Source organism: Tenebrio molitor, chromosome 9, assembly GCF_963966145.1.
Source record: "Tenebrio molitor chromosome 9, icTenMoli1.1, whole genome shotgun sequence".
Taxonomy (NCBI): domain Eukaryota; kingdom Metazoa; phylum Arthropoda; class Insecta; order Coleoptera; family Tenebrionidae; genus Tenebrio; species Tenebrio molitor.
In genome coordinates, this window is record NC_091054.1 from 3,370,845 (window position 1) to 3,385,200 (window position 14,356).

Consider the following 14,356-nt stretch of genomic DNA (forward strand, 5'->3'; position numbering starts at 1 on the left):
TGAATTTCAGCCAATGACAAACACTTGATGGTACAGTGATCGAATTTGAATGAAAGTGAACTCACCTCATTTAATCGGTGTTTGATTTTTCGTCATCTTGTTGAGCACTACTTGGTTGGGGCCTCACAAATTTCTTTATAGTTGGAGAAACTGCAAACTTGTTAATGTGCAAGTTTCATCCAAGTTCTACTTACTTTTCTCTCTCCCCTGTCATTTGATTACCAAGTTACTCATTTCATTAGATCTTGCTTTGATTCAACTCATTAATTAACACCATGTCAAAATCGTCATCGCTATGAATAGTCAGTCTATTTTTCTGTTACTTTCGCGAAGATAAAAAAAATAAATATTTACCACAAAACGAGTAATCGTCTATTGAAATACCTTCATTGTATGGTAACCTATAATCTATGAGATATTTAACAGAAATAATAAATACCTAAATACCAAATTGAATTGTAAATAAACATGTTTAAATGTTAAAACGTCAGCAGCCTAAGTCACTTTGACATCTTTAAAAGGCATATAAGAAGTTATTAACATGTGTTAATAATAATAATTCCATATTTAGGTGCAATATTAATGAGAAAAAGCAAAATCCTTTTCAACAGTTGTACAATGTATCGCGTGTTCAAATGAAATCCTGGGCTGAGTAGGCGTTGGAAAAATTAAACCGTTTAGAACAGTGTAAAGTTTGAATTTCCCGCCGTTTGACACGAATGGGGACATAATTGAACATGTTTGTTTTCAGCAAAGGGTACCCTTAGATATTTGCTTCAAGAATAAGAATCGCTAAGTTATTCTATTTTTAATGTAAAACATTGTAAAGAAAGAAAAAAGGAAAGAGTTTTTTGACTCTAAATTTTAGGTTAGCTGTCAACATGCTCCAATTAACCTACGCTTTAAAAAAGCACAACAATTGACGGTTTCCAACGTCTTCCCAGCCCAGGATTTCATTTGAATACGCGATATCTTTATCAAAGGGTTTAACGCTTAGTTTATTTGTCATGATAGGGTCATCGGTATTTCGATGAAAGACGTTTCACGTTTCTGTCACTTTTGATGCAGCCGAGAAAAATCCTTCGCTCTTCCGAGGAAGCATCATTACCACAACATGCAGCGCTGCATTCTTTAACGACATCAACATTTAATAAACGGTTCATTGAAGCCGGTCCGTAAACTTACAAATCCTTTCACACCTACGAAAAACGCGTACGACAAGTACCACTCAAAGTTGACCGTTCCAGCGCAATGACAGGAAGTTGATTCGGCTCACCTTGCCATCATTTTTATTTACAAACAAGTACCAGTTTCGTGGGTGTGAATCATCGTAGGCGGAGCTTTCTCCTGACACCTGCCTGACTAATAAACCCGTTCCAGGTGGACGTACCGCCACTGATCTATTGACATTTTCTATCCAGTGGTGGGGTGATTATTCGTCCTAACAAAGCCGACCGTCTCGAAGAATTCTAATCATGTAGGTAAATCGCGATTTTGCCAAGAGGACTGACCTCTGGCGAACGTGCAAAAACTCGGCAAGGCTACGAACTACGTGGGACACCCAACGCAGGACACCGCTGACGAAAAAGGGACGCGAAAGAGACTACTTATTTGACTGCGCTGCGTCAATTAGGACCGTTTCAGGTGGGACAACAACCATTACGCACACGGCGTGTGATTTCCTGGGAGCAAATGCGCATCAATTTAATCTTCTCGCCCATTATTGAATTTTCTAATTTATCTTATCTCGGCTCTTTGTTTTTCGTACGCAACCCGCACTCACCTAAGTGCGGTGCATTTTTACCAATTTTCGTGACACAATAATTATCGACGGGCTAGAAAAAATCAGGATTAACATTTTTCGCACCAGTTGGAGAAATGATGCGACGCAAGAAAGACGGCAAGATTGCGCCTCTTATCCTGGGTGAGTTGACTCTTCTTTTTGTTAACTAGTCCGGGGTGAATCTTCGGTGATTATTTCCGGTCTTTTGCTTCGACGGTGACGTAGGAAACGATGGTTGCTGAGGCAACGGGCTTGTATACGGCGTCGTACACCACAACGACGGCGTTTCCGCGTTTCCGACATGCACTAACAATGAAATGTTACCGTTGTCAAACGGACACGCAGTCTATTATTGTTTGGTCGGATTGTTCTCTCGTGTAAATATTGAAAATGCCACGACGGTTTGTTTTTCTATCGAAGCGAACATTAGACCGGAGAGTTTTCTTTATTTACCTAATACATAACGCGAAACGCAACGCGTACGCGGAGGAAACGCGCCACAAACTTTGTTTACATGCCAAACACTTGCCTCCACACGAAGAGTGCATTTTTCCTGGTTTCGCTTTTGCCGGTACCTCAAATATTTGTTCAGAATATTTCCGTGCACTATCAGAATTAAAACAAAACGGTCCGACGATCGTACAACGTAAGTGTTTGATGATATCATTCAGTTGCGTTGCGACACGAAGCAATCAAAGCTCGTGGATAAACGCGTACCTGCTGATAGGTTTCCTCAGTGGTGACTTGATTGGTAATTCCTAAATTTACTGTGTGTCATACACTTGCACATTTTTTTGCGACAACAAATTTTAAAATAAAATGCATCGCACATGGTTCACTAAAAAAAAAATTTTTTATTTATTTTTTTGATGTCACAACAAAAATTCGATTCTTCCCAAGTTAGTTCAGAAATAAGGGTTTTGTAACTGTCAACGGCTCGCTCAAAGCTTTAAAATCGCAAGCCAAGAATTCAATAGGAAATTAATTTTAATTTAAAAGAAATGGTAAAGTTCCAAGTTGGGAGTGTAAAGCGAGTATTGTTACAGATTTTTTATAAATGTTTCTTGCATTGTAGTTGGTTGTGAAATTTGCCGCTACAATGTAAAGCACATTTTATCACTTGATCTGATTGCTTGGTTGCCTAAAAATAAGGGGCTTTAACTAAAACAAATCAATTGAACAAAATTTTCTTGAAAATAAAAAATACCTACTTGATTTTGATTAATGATCTTCACATATTTTTAAAACTGTTTTAACCACATCAATGTTGCGCCAGTCACGTGAACGTGTAATTTCTTTCTATAGTCTTTCAATACTGAAACACTTGGTCTTTAAAATATCCAAATATTGCAAAATATTTGTGAATTGTGCTCTTGTCGTTTAATCCATAATAGCATTCTCAGATTCTGGAAGCCTTCCAGTGATTTTCCTTTATTTACGCTTCCAGTGTGAACAGACCTGTTGATTTCATCTCTAATATGCGCTACCAAAAACATTTCCTGATTTAGAGAATTGGGATATTTTGTAAGGCTTTCTTCCTAGCAAAAAAAAATATTCTGTTTCAGGGAACAAATCATTTTCATTGTTCCTAAAGTAAGAAAATGTTCATATACCTATTGTGAGGTGCAAAGTGACAGCTGTCAAATATCACATTTATCAATTCAGAAGAGGCGGCAAATGTGGCGTCTTAATAAAAAATCGAATTATGCAGGCTTTGCTCGTATTGATTCCTAGGCAAATCAGAAACTGTCTCATATTAATTCTTCTCTGTAACAGATTCACTTCGCAGAACTTCGCAAAATCTTTCAGCGCATTTCTTAGCGTGCAATAATTAAATGAGTGATCGAGTTTTCCCAAAATAAACTAGGTACTTTATTATTATAACAACATATGCAAATACATGACTGAGTCCACCTGTTTACTGACAGCACTTTAAATTTAATAACACAACATTCTTTCTTTTTATCGGACAGTGACATAAATTTAATGTTAGCCAAAAGCGGAACTTTTAAGAAGTGCAATAAATGAATCCTCGATTTGTTTATTAACAAGCTTGTGAGCATTATAAATTTAACATGAAAATAGTTGAGGAAAATTTATTTTTTTAATCCTTACATAAGCATCCCTTTTTTATACTCTTTCAGAAATAAAACTGCATTGATTGTGTTATTTTTGTAGCAAGAATTTATGTAAAATCAGTTTTATTTACCTTTACCACAAATCCACAATTCATTTTTCCACAAAAGATGAAATAATAAGTTATGTAACAGATCAAACTGTGTTCGAAATGTATGGGACAAAGTGCATACCAGAAATATTTATTTCAGGAATTCAACATTCAGTTAGCGGTATAATATAGAAAAAAATAAATTAGTCCAAACTGATGAAAGTTTTACTCTGATCTAAAAGCGAGTTTCAGAGAAAACTTCTAAAAAAGTTAGCGGAGTTCTGTTGTTACTACCGTAAAAGTTCCAATAAATTGAAGCACTCACCCCTACACGCAACAGCCCTTACAAATAGGGGGAATAGATGACAATTCACAGAGTAAAAATAATTTTTGCCCAAGAAATGTAAAAACTTGCAAAATTCAACTTTCTTTGACTTTATTATTAATAGGTCGGTAATGCAGATATCGTTAACATACAACTGCAATTATAGTCTATGAAACTCATCATTAACAGCAAAAATTACCAATTGATTTAGGTATTGATTTGTCTGATTGAATCATCTTTAATTGGAGTTATGTACGTCGAAGATTGATTTTAAATCGAGTTGCTAGTGCAGATTTCTGTCGAAAGCTGCGTAACTAATCGGGAGATGGCGCGATCTGTGAAGAAATAAATCACGGAGCGGTCTGTTGTCTCGAGATTAATTTATTGCCCTCGAACGGGCAAAATTTAATTAACCCTTTGACCCATTACCACACGATAACACAATTATCTTAAATAATCGTGTGTGACGGAGTTCTGAGGCGTAATCAGGTCGGCCGCGTTTCGTTTGTTTTCATTTTTTGACAGACTGTCAACGCCAAAAATAATCATTTATCGAAGACGCGTGCGCGCAGTGCCTCAAACACACGTTTTAATGTGTTTAAACATGCATGATTGAAAGATTGAACGTTTGCTTCGCACCCCTTGTGAGATACGGCAGTGTTCTAGTTTCCCGTGTGCTTGTGTCAGAAACGCTTCCGGGATGTTTTTGAGGTTATGTTGTGCGGTGTGCCGTCAAAACACTTCTCCTTAACATCGACGTGACTTGTGATTTCAAATCAATTAAAATTTGTGATTGACTGGTAACGCGTCGAACTGCCTTACCGGTAATTTTGAGTTGACAGGAGGCGCCAAATTCAAATGTGACGTTGGACACATGACTGTTGACTTAACCCGTGGCCTTGAAAACGCGCCGATAACGTTATCAACGACAATTAGATATGTCTCGTTAGTGTGGTCGTTATCTAAATAGCGCATGTTACTTAAAATTCGAGTGTTTATTAAATATTTCTAGTATTTTATCGCCCTACGTACGGCTGCCTTTTTGATGAACAGACACGATTCCCGTGCTATGGACTGTGGATTATGGTGAGGACGACGTCGGAGTGTTCATTTCCTTTGTCCGTCGTAATGGATGGTGATTCTTTCGGGTGAGCATCGCACAGTCAGGGGTGGCAGGCCCGCCGACGTGCCCCCGCCGCGAATCGAGACCGAAAGATCAACGGACGAAATAGGAGAGCCTCGAAATCGGACAATGGTCGTGTAGAGGTGTCGTTTTTGTTTGTTTGGTCGTGGCGAAGTCGACGACCGTTGCATACCGGTTACAAGAACCCGACCTCACTCACCAACACCGTCGGCATCCTATTTCACCTGCACGTTCCGATCGGCTCGTCTAGATCGGACGCATCTACCAACTTCCTCAAAGCTGTCATCAAACGATGATTGATTAAAGAACGAACGAAAAAACCCATCAGACTGGCAGACGCTAACGCGGGGTAAAATATATTCACGGTTGTAAAATCTGTACGGGCCCCAACCCTCCGGGACGCAAGCCAAGTGTACGATCAGGGCCGCCTCTAGGAATGTATGCGCCCGGAAGAGAGCCGCATTTACCGACAACTTTATTTGCCAAAGCTTTTAGATTTAATTCTCTGGACGACATAACGGTAGATTACGACCTATAATGCGAAAACGCAAACGAAAACATTAACCTAGATTGTTTGTGTAATAGTTATTATTAAACAGAAAAAAATTGTTTGCATGTCGAGGCAATGAAACCTACATTTTTGGACAGAAAACAAACTGACTCTTCTACAAGCTTCAATGCAGAAAGAAGTATGTACGATTTTTTTCTACATTTCGAAGCACATGGTTATCATCAATGATGAAACAAAGGAATTTAGTGCTTTATTCCTGCCATGCCATGGCTAAAGTTAAACAAACCATGACCTGACATACCAATTTACTTGTTTACAGTCGGAAATGTGATTAGTGAAATTGCTAAAAATTCTAGTTTTGTTAAACTAAACTTTAATTAGAAGGAAGGACTGGATTATACTCCCAATTTTACTTTTACGAAGAATGCGATAAGCTAAAACACTCGAAACCTTATTTTCGACTTTTCATTTGCAGATACTATAACCAGTTTCTACTTTTTATAAAGCTTACGTTATTTACATTGTTTTATGGTTTCAATAACAGTTACATGAGTGTTTACCATTAATTACTTGACAAAGTCATTGTTATTTTTTGCTTTTGATAAGATATGGTAAACGTTACATCAGACTGAAAGTATTTCCCATTGATGACTTGACAAAACTCTTCGTTACTGGACATTTTTTAAGAATTTTCCAAAGATTTCTGTTAAATCTGACTAAAAGCTCTCCCTTTGAAGATGTTGTGTTTGTTTCTCGACTTGCGTAAACAATTTTGTTTTTTTTAAGTACAGCATGGAGCAAGATATTTTCTCACAAGAGTGCATAATTGGCTATCAAAATTTTATTTCGTACCTGTTTTTAACACTATTAAATTTTTACTTTTCAAGAAACTCGGGAATTTTATGTTGATGTTTAAGAGTTTCTAGTGTCAATAAAATGTCAACAATTGTGTTTTCTTTTTTGTTTAACAATTTCTTAGATTTTAAGATGTTTCTAACATCTACAGTTTCTTTTGTGGCACTAGGCTAGAACTTTGTAAAAATCATTGCAATTAATGAAAGGACAAGAAATCGGTTGCATTACAGGCGAAATGAAAAGTACAAAGTAGAAAGTGTTCAAATAATTTGCACAATGCATCACTTGTGTGAAAATATTACGTTACCTCTGCCGTCTCTAGTATGTTCACAAGTTATTTAACCGTTGAGTCGATTGCTTTATGGTTCAAAAATAAATAGAAGTGTTGTCATTGAATTAAATCTATTTGCTAATTTCAAATTTAAACAAAATTCCAGAATAAGGTTGCTAAGGGTAGGCATTCACTAGCAAACGCTGTTCGCTAGCGGATACATATTTGTCACTTTTTTAAAATAGAGCATTTATATCCTGCTCACACATCAAAGATCCAACAAGACAGCATTCTACAGTGAGAATGCAGCAACATTACACCGGGTGATCAAGAATTACTGAAGCTGTTGGTAACAATGAAAATTTGAATGATTTTGGTACCACTGTAATCTAAACGCATTGCCGGTTGTCAGCTTTGACAGTGTTGACAGGCAAATTTGACATTTACCATCAAAGGTTCATTTTTGTAATAGCATAAACATAAGCGACATAACCTAAATGTCGTGTCAAGTTAAAACATCCGGTCAGTGCCAATTACGAGACAAAAAATCACCAATATTTTTCAGTTATTTCAATGCCAACAGATTCAGTCATTCTGTGTCGTTTCAGTTGTGCCAACTTGTACCGTCTTCAGTTATTATACATAGGGATATTTATTGTTTAACCAACACAAGTCAACAGGTCATGGATCTTTGATATGTGAACAGGCCACACGTGTTTGGAATAATTAGCAAAGTTATCGTAAATGGCCCTCGATGTTTTCCTATCTAATGGATTTTCTTCTTTGAGTCGGACCTATTGGAAAGTCTTTTGTGCACTGTCCACCATCTTGACAATAGAAATTGCCCTCCAGAGCAACCTGACCGGATTTATTGCCAGCTTTTCGATGTCTTCGATGCAACGATTTTTTTTTTCGATTCGTCTATTGCGTACGATACCGTCTAGCGAATGCCCACCAAAAACCTAGTTTTAATATTTTGCACGCAAGAACTCGTCTGGTGTTGTACGACGACGGCGCCGAGAAGCTGACGTTTCTCCCGGAGCCGTCCCTGTGCATAACATACGACCTTGAACGTTCTCGGACTTGGCAATCTCCGGGTGCATTTGGCCTGTTGCCAGATGTCGAGACGCGTGTCCTCCTCTTCGGCTGCGGTTTGTTAGAGGGTCCTTCGTCTAGGACGTGACCGTCGCAAAAGGGACGACTAACGAACTTAACTTTTCCTTAAATTGAGCCGATTGTGCTACAAAGTCCACGATTCATTTGAGGTTTTAATTGAATTAGGACGAATGAAGAATTGCAGCTCTGATAAACCCGGCCCGATAATTCAATGAAAGCGACAATTTTAACAGTTCTGCTTTTATGAGACGAGTCAAGAGGTTCGCTCACAATATGATAGAAGGTCCATTGTTCGAGTTGAAAGAGAGCGTATCCCTCTGGGATATGGGCCGCAATCTGATTTTAAAAGCTGATAAGGGAGGCGGCCAGAAGGGTGGGTTTTTTCTGTTGTGGTAAAATTACAAAGAGAGGATGTTGCGATTAATTGGGTGTAAAATGAGACGGCTTAGCAAACTGAGGAGTTAATTATAGTTGTTTTTAATTAACATTAATTAGCAATTAATCTCGGCCATAATTCAACGAAATCTTGCTACGGCCCTGATTTATAGCGCCAGCTCCTGTTGCTTGTTAATTAATACGGGAATGACAGATAACAATGGTGAATCTCCGATTCGTTAAAAAATGATTCAAAGTAGGACGAAAGCTCTCTCGTTGTTAGGCCAGCAGTTCCGTCGATTCCGAAAAACGATTTGATTTTGTCCGAACTATCGCTGCCGCAGTTTCCATCTACACTCAAAATTTTCGCACAAATTCTGACGAAACATGTGCGGTAAAACCGCAAATTGTGGTTTGTTACCGCACTGATAGAGTTTTGTAGTCAGATTTCCAAGTAGTGGTGCCTCCATTCGAATCTGTATGGAATTGTGCTTATTAATTTAATAAATATACAAACGCCGTCATTGGTTGGACACAGACCGTAGTTTGCTAAGCAATTAAATTAGTAAATTATACTTTAGTGTGTACATGAAAGCAAATAATTGGTCGGTAGTTGGAACAAAATACTTTATAATTTCTGTTGTAAGTATATTGAAATTTTGGTTTAATAATTTTGGTGTAAATATTAATTGTTTGATTTGAGTTAGATTTGAAAAAGTAAACAATGTGGAACAGTATTTTATTGGTTGGATTTTTAACAGAGTTATAAAAATAATGGCTTCCTGACTAGATAGTAATTATCTGCTTCGACAATGAATGACACAAATTCAGTCCTGCTACATAACAGAAGTTTTGGCTCACTCTGATTACAAAATTTATCTAATTCTTTTTAGAAATTTCCCAGTACGAGACATTTTATTAGCGTTATATGTCACTACGGAAATAATTTATTGTTGACAGTTTTTTTTTAAACTCGATAAGTATAAAATAACGAGCGTCTTGATCTAAATCCAACCTGTATTTCATAAATTTTCATTTATGCTAATGTCCTTGTGTGCGCAGTTAGATTCATTTTAAGCTGTGAATTTTTCGGAATATCGATAATAAATAAATAAATTAATTTCGTAATTTCGAAGAACTTTAAATCGTCTCAATTTTTTTTACGTATTTATTGCTCTTTATTTAATAAAGTTTGATAACCAAGTTTTCTCGGAAGATTTGTTGTGAATATTGCCGAAAATACTGAAGTTTCGTTGCTACAGTCTGTTTATTTTATTTAAATAAATAAACCCCATTAATGTCAGAAGTGACGGTTAATAATAAATTAAAATTTGGCATCAAATCAATTGGGTTTCAAAAAGGCGGCATAATAATATTTTTTTCCAAAGCTGGCGTGACCCGACAATCATTTATTAGATACCCCTGTATATGTAGACATTACTTAAAAGCAGTTACCAGGACTTGCAGTATTACTTAATTTAATTTTCCATATTTGGTTGGTTCAGATGATCTTTCCGGTATTTAAATAACAGTGGTCGGCATTAGTTTCAGTTGTGTAAGAAAATATCGGGTGTCAATTTAAATGTATTTTCAAAGTAGGCGTTGAAAAGTCGATTGTGCTGTTTCAGTCCAACCTCACTTTTTGCGTTGTTTGTGTTTTTATCGTCCAGACGAGTGGTGCGTTCACAATCGGCTCTTCAACGCCAACTTTTAGAATAAATTTAAATGAACACCCGATACATCGATAAAATTATTGATAGATTCGGAGCGAAAGGGCCATTTCAATAAATTCAACCAATGAAAAACAATTCACAAATTCGGTGTATTGTAGGCAAATTACTAGTTTAATTAATGTTTTTGATATTTTTTCCGAAATGGTCAAAATTTACTGAGAATTGTGGGCCATATTTTATATTGTATGTATGTACTAAATATCTGTGATTGCTCAGATCTGAGTCAGATGTCATTTCAAACCTTTTGAGTGGGACTTTCATTTTTTTTTTCTTCTAATAATATTTACATTGCTGGACTGTATCATATAAATTTTTTTTTTCGGCACAGGAAATTAAGTAGACCTGTAGTTTTTTCTTGTTTTTTTTTATTTATTAAATTAAAGATACTTATAATTTTTCATTAACAGTCAATCGATAATAAACACAATAAATCTGTTAAACTATCCATCTACAATACATATATTTTTTTTGGACTTGACAAATCTTCAAAAGATTATCATCCTGCAATGTTACTTTGTTTAAATTAACTTTTTCTATTTCGGTGTCACAATGAGCATTTTATGCTGAAATAGCATGTTACACTCCTTTCACGAGACATTTTTTCGAACTCGCTGCTTTAGAGCACTCCTCGCTGCGCTCGTCGTGCCCTAAACCCTCTCATTCGGCAATAGACTGTCTTCTGCAACTCGTATAATAATATACTATTAACAATCATAAGTTTAACATTTTCATGTGTTGTGCAAACAATGCAATACCTGCTACTCGTATAGTGCCATTAACTCCTGTTATTACACAATTTGTCGGTCTTCATAATTAGTTTTCATTTATTCTCTAATGGGTTTTTTGTTTGATTGGATTTTAAAGTAAATTTCTTGGAAATGGGCTGAGGTACCATAATTGTCTTTCCTGTCAAGTGTTTACCTGCTCTGAGAGCTAGTGCGAACAGGATTCTTTTATCCTTTACCAATGTCTGCCTTTTTACAATGTATTTATAAAATTCCAATTTATTTTCAATTCTTTAATCTAACATGATCAGCTTTCTGGCAAAACTGTCAAAATCAACAATTTTTCACTCTTGTTTACTGTTTAGAATTTTTCATTCAGTTCCTTATTTTACTCATCAAAGTGATTGTCTTCCTCGCCTGCTGCATCCTCCACAGCATTAAATAGTTTTTTTGTAATTATTTTCTTATCTATTTTAATTTTCTCTTGTCATTTTAAATCTTCTGACATTCTTTTTTCAATTTTCTTGATCCCCCCAAGAAAGGTGAAGGTAATTTAGGTGCTTTAATAGCACAATCCACAAACTTACATCCACTACTATAACTAGGACTAGGATCTACGGCAATGTGAATTTACTTGTCTCATGTGATCACCATTTGACAAACTTTTCAACCTCTTCTTAATTTCCCTTTCTGCTTGTTTTCTGCAACTTACTAATGTCGAAGCATGATTTCTGATTCATGCAGTTAAAGACCAATTGAATTTTGCCTACAATGTTGGAGACCAAGACGTAAAGAAAGAAGAAGTCTGAGAGCCGAATCTCATTAGAAGATTATAGCTTAAACTGGCATTTATAATCAAAAGGAATCTTTTCAACAGCAGAATTAAGCACGAGGGAGTGCAATGATTTTTTAGCAGCTCCTGTTGCATCTTCATCTAATCACTCGAAACGACTTAGACGACCTCTGATTTGCTCAAAACAAAGTCGCAAAACTTTGTTGGCAGAATCTACTAGATAAGGGTACAAAAACGTCCTCGTCGCTTTTTTAAAACTACAGATGATGGAGCAATTTTTTGCCATCTCTAAATTTACTGACATCGTGCTTATAAATATCACCCAAAGCTGTGGTTGCCAACTTGAGAGACATAATACTACTTAGTTTTGTCAAGATTTACTACTGCGTGTTATCCAATTGCTTTGAGCGAACGAAACACAAAAGTTGAAAATATAGACAATTGTCATTTATTAATGCAAAATTTTCATTACTGAAAGCTCATTCTGGTCATGTTTTCAAACAAGTCTTGACTCTTGACCCTATTGCATGTTGTGTGAATGTCACTAATTAGTGTCTACTAAATATTGCAATTAATGTAACGCAGTATGATATAATGCAATGAAGAGTTGAGTAAAGTTGTAAGTTGAGCCAATAAAATGTCAGAGTTTAAAGCTTTTGGTCGAGAAACAGGTTGAATGCGGTCGAGCTTGTGTGCTTTGTTGCAGGATAGAGACCGGACAGATCTGAAGCTCTCCGTAGTGTTCTTTCATTGCTTCAATTTATCATTTTACGTAGCATTTCTTCATAATTTAAACGCACTGTACAATTGTACGTGCTAGGTTTAATTTTGCTCTCGCTATTATTCATGGGATGTAATAGCGTTAGCAAAAAAGCTTTTTGTATTTTGTTCATGCGAGGGCAGCGTTCACTATCAAGATTGAAAGAGCAATTTAAATGTATATCTGGCGTTTGACAATATTTATGTGTCTGAATCTGATACGACTCCATTTTTAATTTATGTGTTTAATTCGGAGCGAAGTTCTCCGATTCGTCGATTAAACATTTCCTGTGGGAACCGGGTCCGCTGTAAAATATTTAAAAATCAATTTTTACGGGATTATTGCTCCCCCAGGAATCACTGCCTCGTATATTCCAACGTCGCGAGCGGAATCTACCACAGTAGGTGCAAGATGTGACCCTGAAGCCTCGCTGTACGCTACGTCCACACAATTTTTTCGTGATCGTGTAAAATCCGATGTAAATCGTTCATCGGAAAGTTTTTTAACAGAGCCCCATTAAGAGCAGTTTTTTCTCGTGTAACATCTGGTCTGTTTAAGAAACCGTTTTAGAGATTTATGAATTCAATTGAAAGCAATTTATAAGATAAATATTTGTCTGGGAAAATGACGGCGTCGGGCGTATATTTAAAAAAAAAAACATCCGACCTGTCACGTTTTCGCCGATTAAATTTTATTCTGTTTGTTGTTCCAGAGCCGGACATTACAAGCAAACTGGCTCTCCCGAGTGGTAGTGCTTCGCCCCCTGTCCTGTGGGCTTCGCGTCGCAAAACAGGTGAGTCTCAATTGGAAAATAACCTCACGGTCACTGCTTCTGACGTCCGAAATTAGAAAGTCAGCCAATTTTTTTTTCGGCCTCCTCCCGACGACGGTCACGGTCAAAGGGAGAGCTAAATTAGATTTTCCAAGTTTTTACCAAAAAAAAAAACGAAAAAATGTATACTATTACACGTTTTCTCGATTGTTTAGAAGAGCGTTGTAACAATTTATGTAAAGTTTGGGTTAGTGGTTAAGCAAAGAAAGTGGAAAACATAACATTTAATCAAAGTTCTCCGGCTGGGAGATTGCTGAGCTCTTCCGGCTGTTGGGGTAGTCCCAGAAGAGGGTCTATTTCTGCACTTCCGCAGACGCAACCCAACTGTTGACAGAACTACTTACACCATCCATCCTCTTTTCTTCCCTCGATTGTACATTACTGTTTTACTCGTTTTTTAATACCTTTTGATTCAATGAAATCTCTTCATCATCTCTTAACGAATTTTCCATTTGATTTAATCGAAAAACCCCAGCTTTTTTGCTGTTGTTTGTGATTCACATTAATGGACTTTGCAAGTCGTCCCAAGGAAGAAGTTATATTCGCCAATACTTGCTGATTTATGATATTATTATGACAATCCTCCTGTTCCTTTGTGAGTAAATTGGCAATTACGCCGGGGAAAATTTTACCGCGCAATATAACGTTATTTCGTTTGACGAAAAGTATAAATAACTTTCATTCTTAATTCGTAACTGTTGACTTCAAGTAACTATGATCTTACATTCATTTTTATGCAGTTATCGATGTTCTGTAATAGTAACTTATACAACAAGTGTGATAATTGTACTTGTTTTTCATGAATGTCATGCGATCGAAGGCGAGTGCGGCAATCGCATGAGTAAAGGAAGACACTCAGTTGCATGCAATATTTTTTACCACTGTCTGTAATTAGAAAAATAATCAACATCAATACACAAGTATAAAATTTGACGTTTCTAAAGCCAGGATGCGAGACAACTTGTT

The 14,356-nt window shown here is 36.6% G+C and overlaps 1 protein-coding gene and 1 long non-coding RNA gene across 8 annotated transcripts in view; one reads left to right on the plus strand and one right to left on the minus strand.

Annotated features, from left to right (window-relative positions):
* Positions 1 to 14,356, plus strand: part of Pde11 (Phosphodiesterase 11) — a 94,914-nt gene that overhangs the window by 10,837 nt on the left and 69,721 nt on the right. The window contains exons 1-2 of one of the 6 annotated variants that reach the window (XM_069059391.1): positions 1,800 to 1,924; positions 13,271 to 13,351. In XM_069059391.1, the coding sequence (XP_068915492.1) occupies positions 1,879 to 1,924; positions 13,271 to 13,351 (127 nt within the window). In that variant the 5' untranslated portion in view covers positions 1,800 to 1,878. Of the gene's footprint in view, positions 1 to 1,799; positions 1,925 to 4,838; positions 5,424 to 13,045; positions 13,106 to 13,270; positions 13,352 to 14,356 lie in introns of those variants that run through there. The other 5 variants (XM_069059394.1, XM_069059392.1, XM_069059396.1 and 2 more) reach the window with 5 other exon arrangements.
* On the minus strand, positions 1,918 to 4,466 carry LOC138139202 (uncharacterized). 2 transcript variants are annotated; one of them, XR_011162233.1, is made up of 3 exons: positions 4,276 to 4,466; positions 3,397 to 3,550; positions 1,918 to 3,321 (listed from the first exon to the last, which is right to left on the minus strand). It is a non-coding gene; the product is annotated as an uncharacterized lncRNA (long non-coding RNA). The 2 variants fall into 2 exon arrangements; XR_011162234.1 differs by having other exon boundaries at positions 3,397 to 3,513; positions 4,276 to 4,464.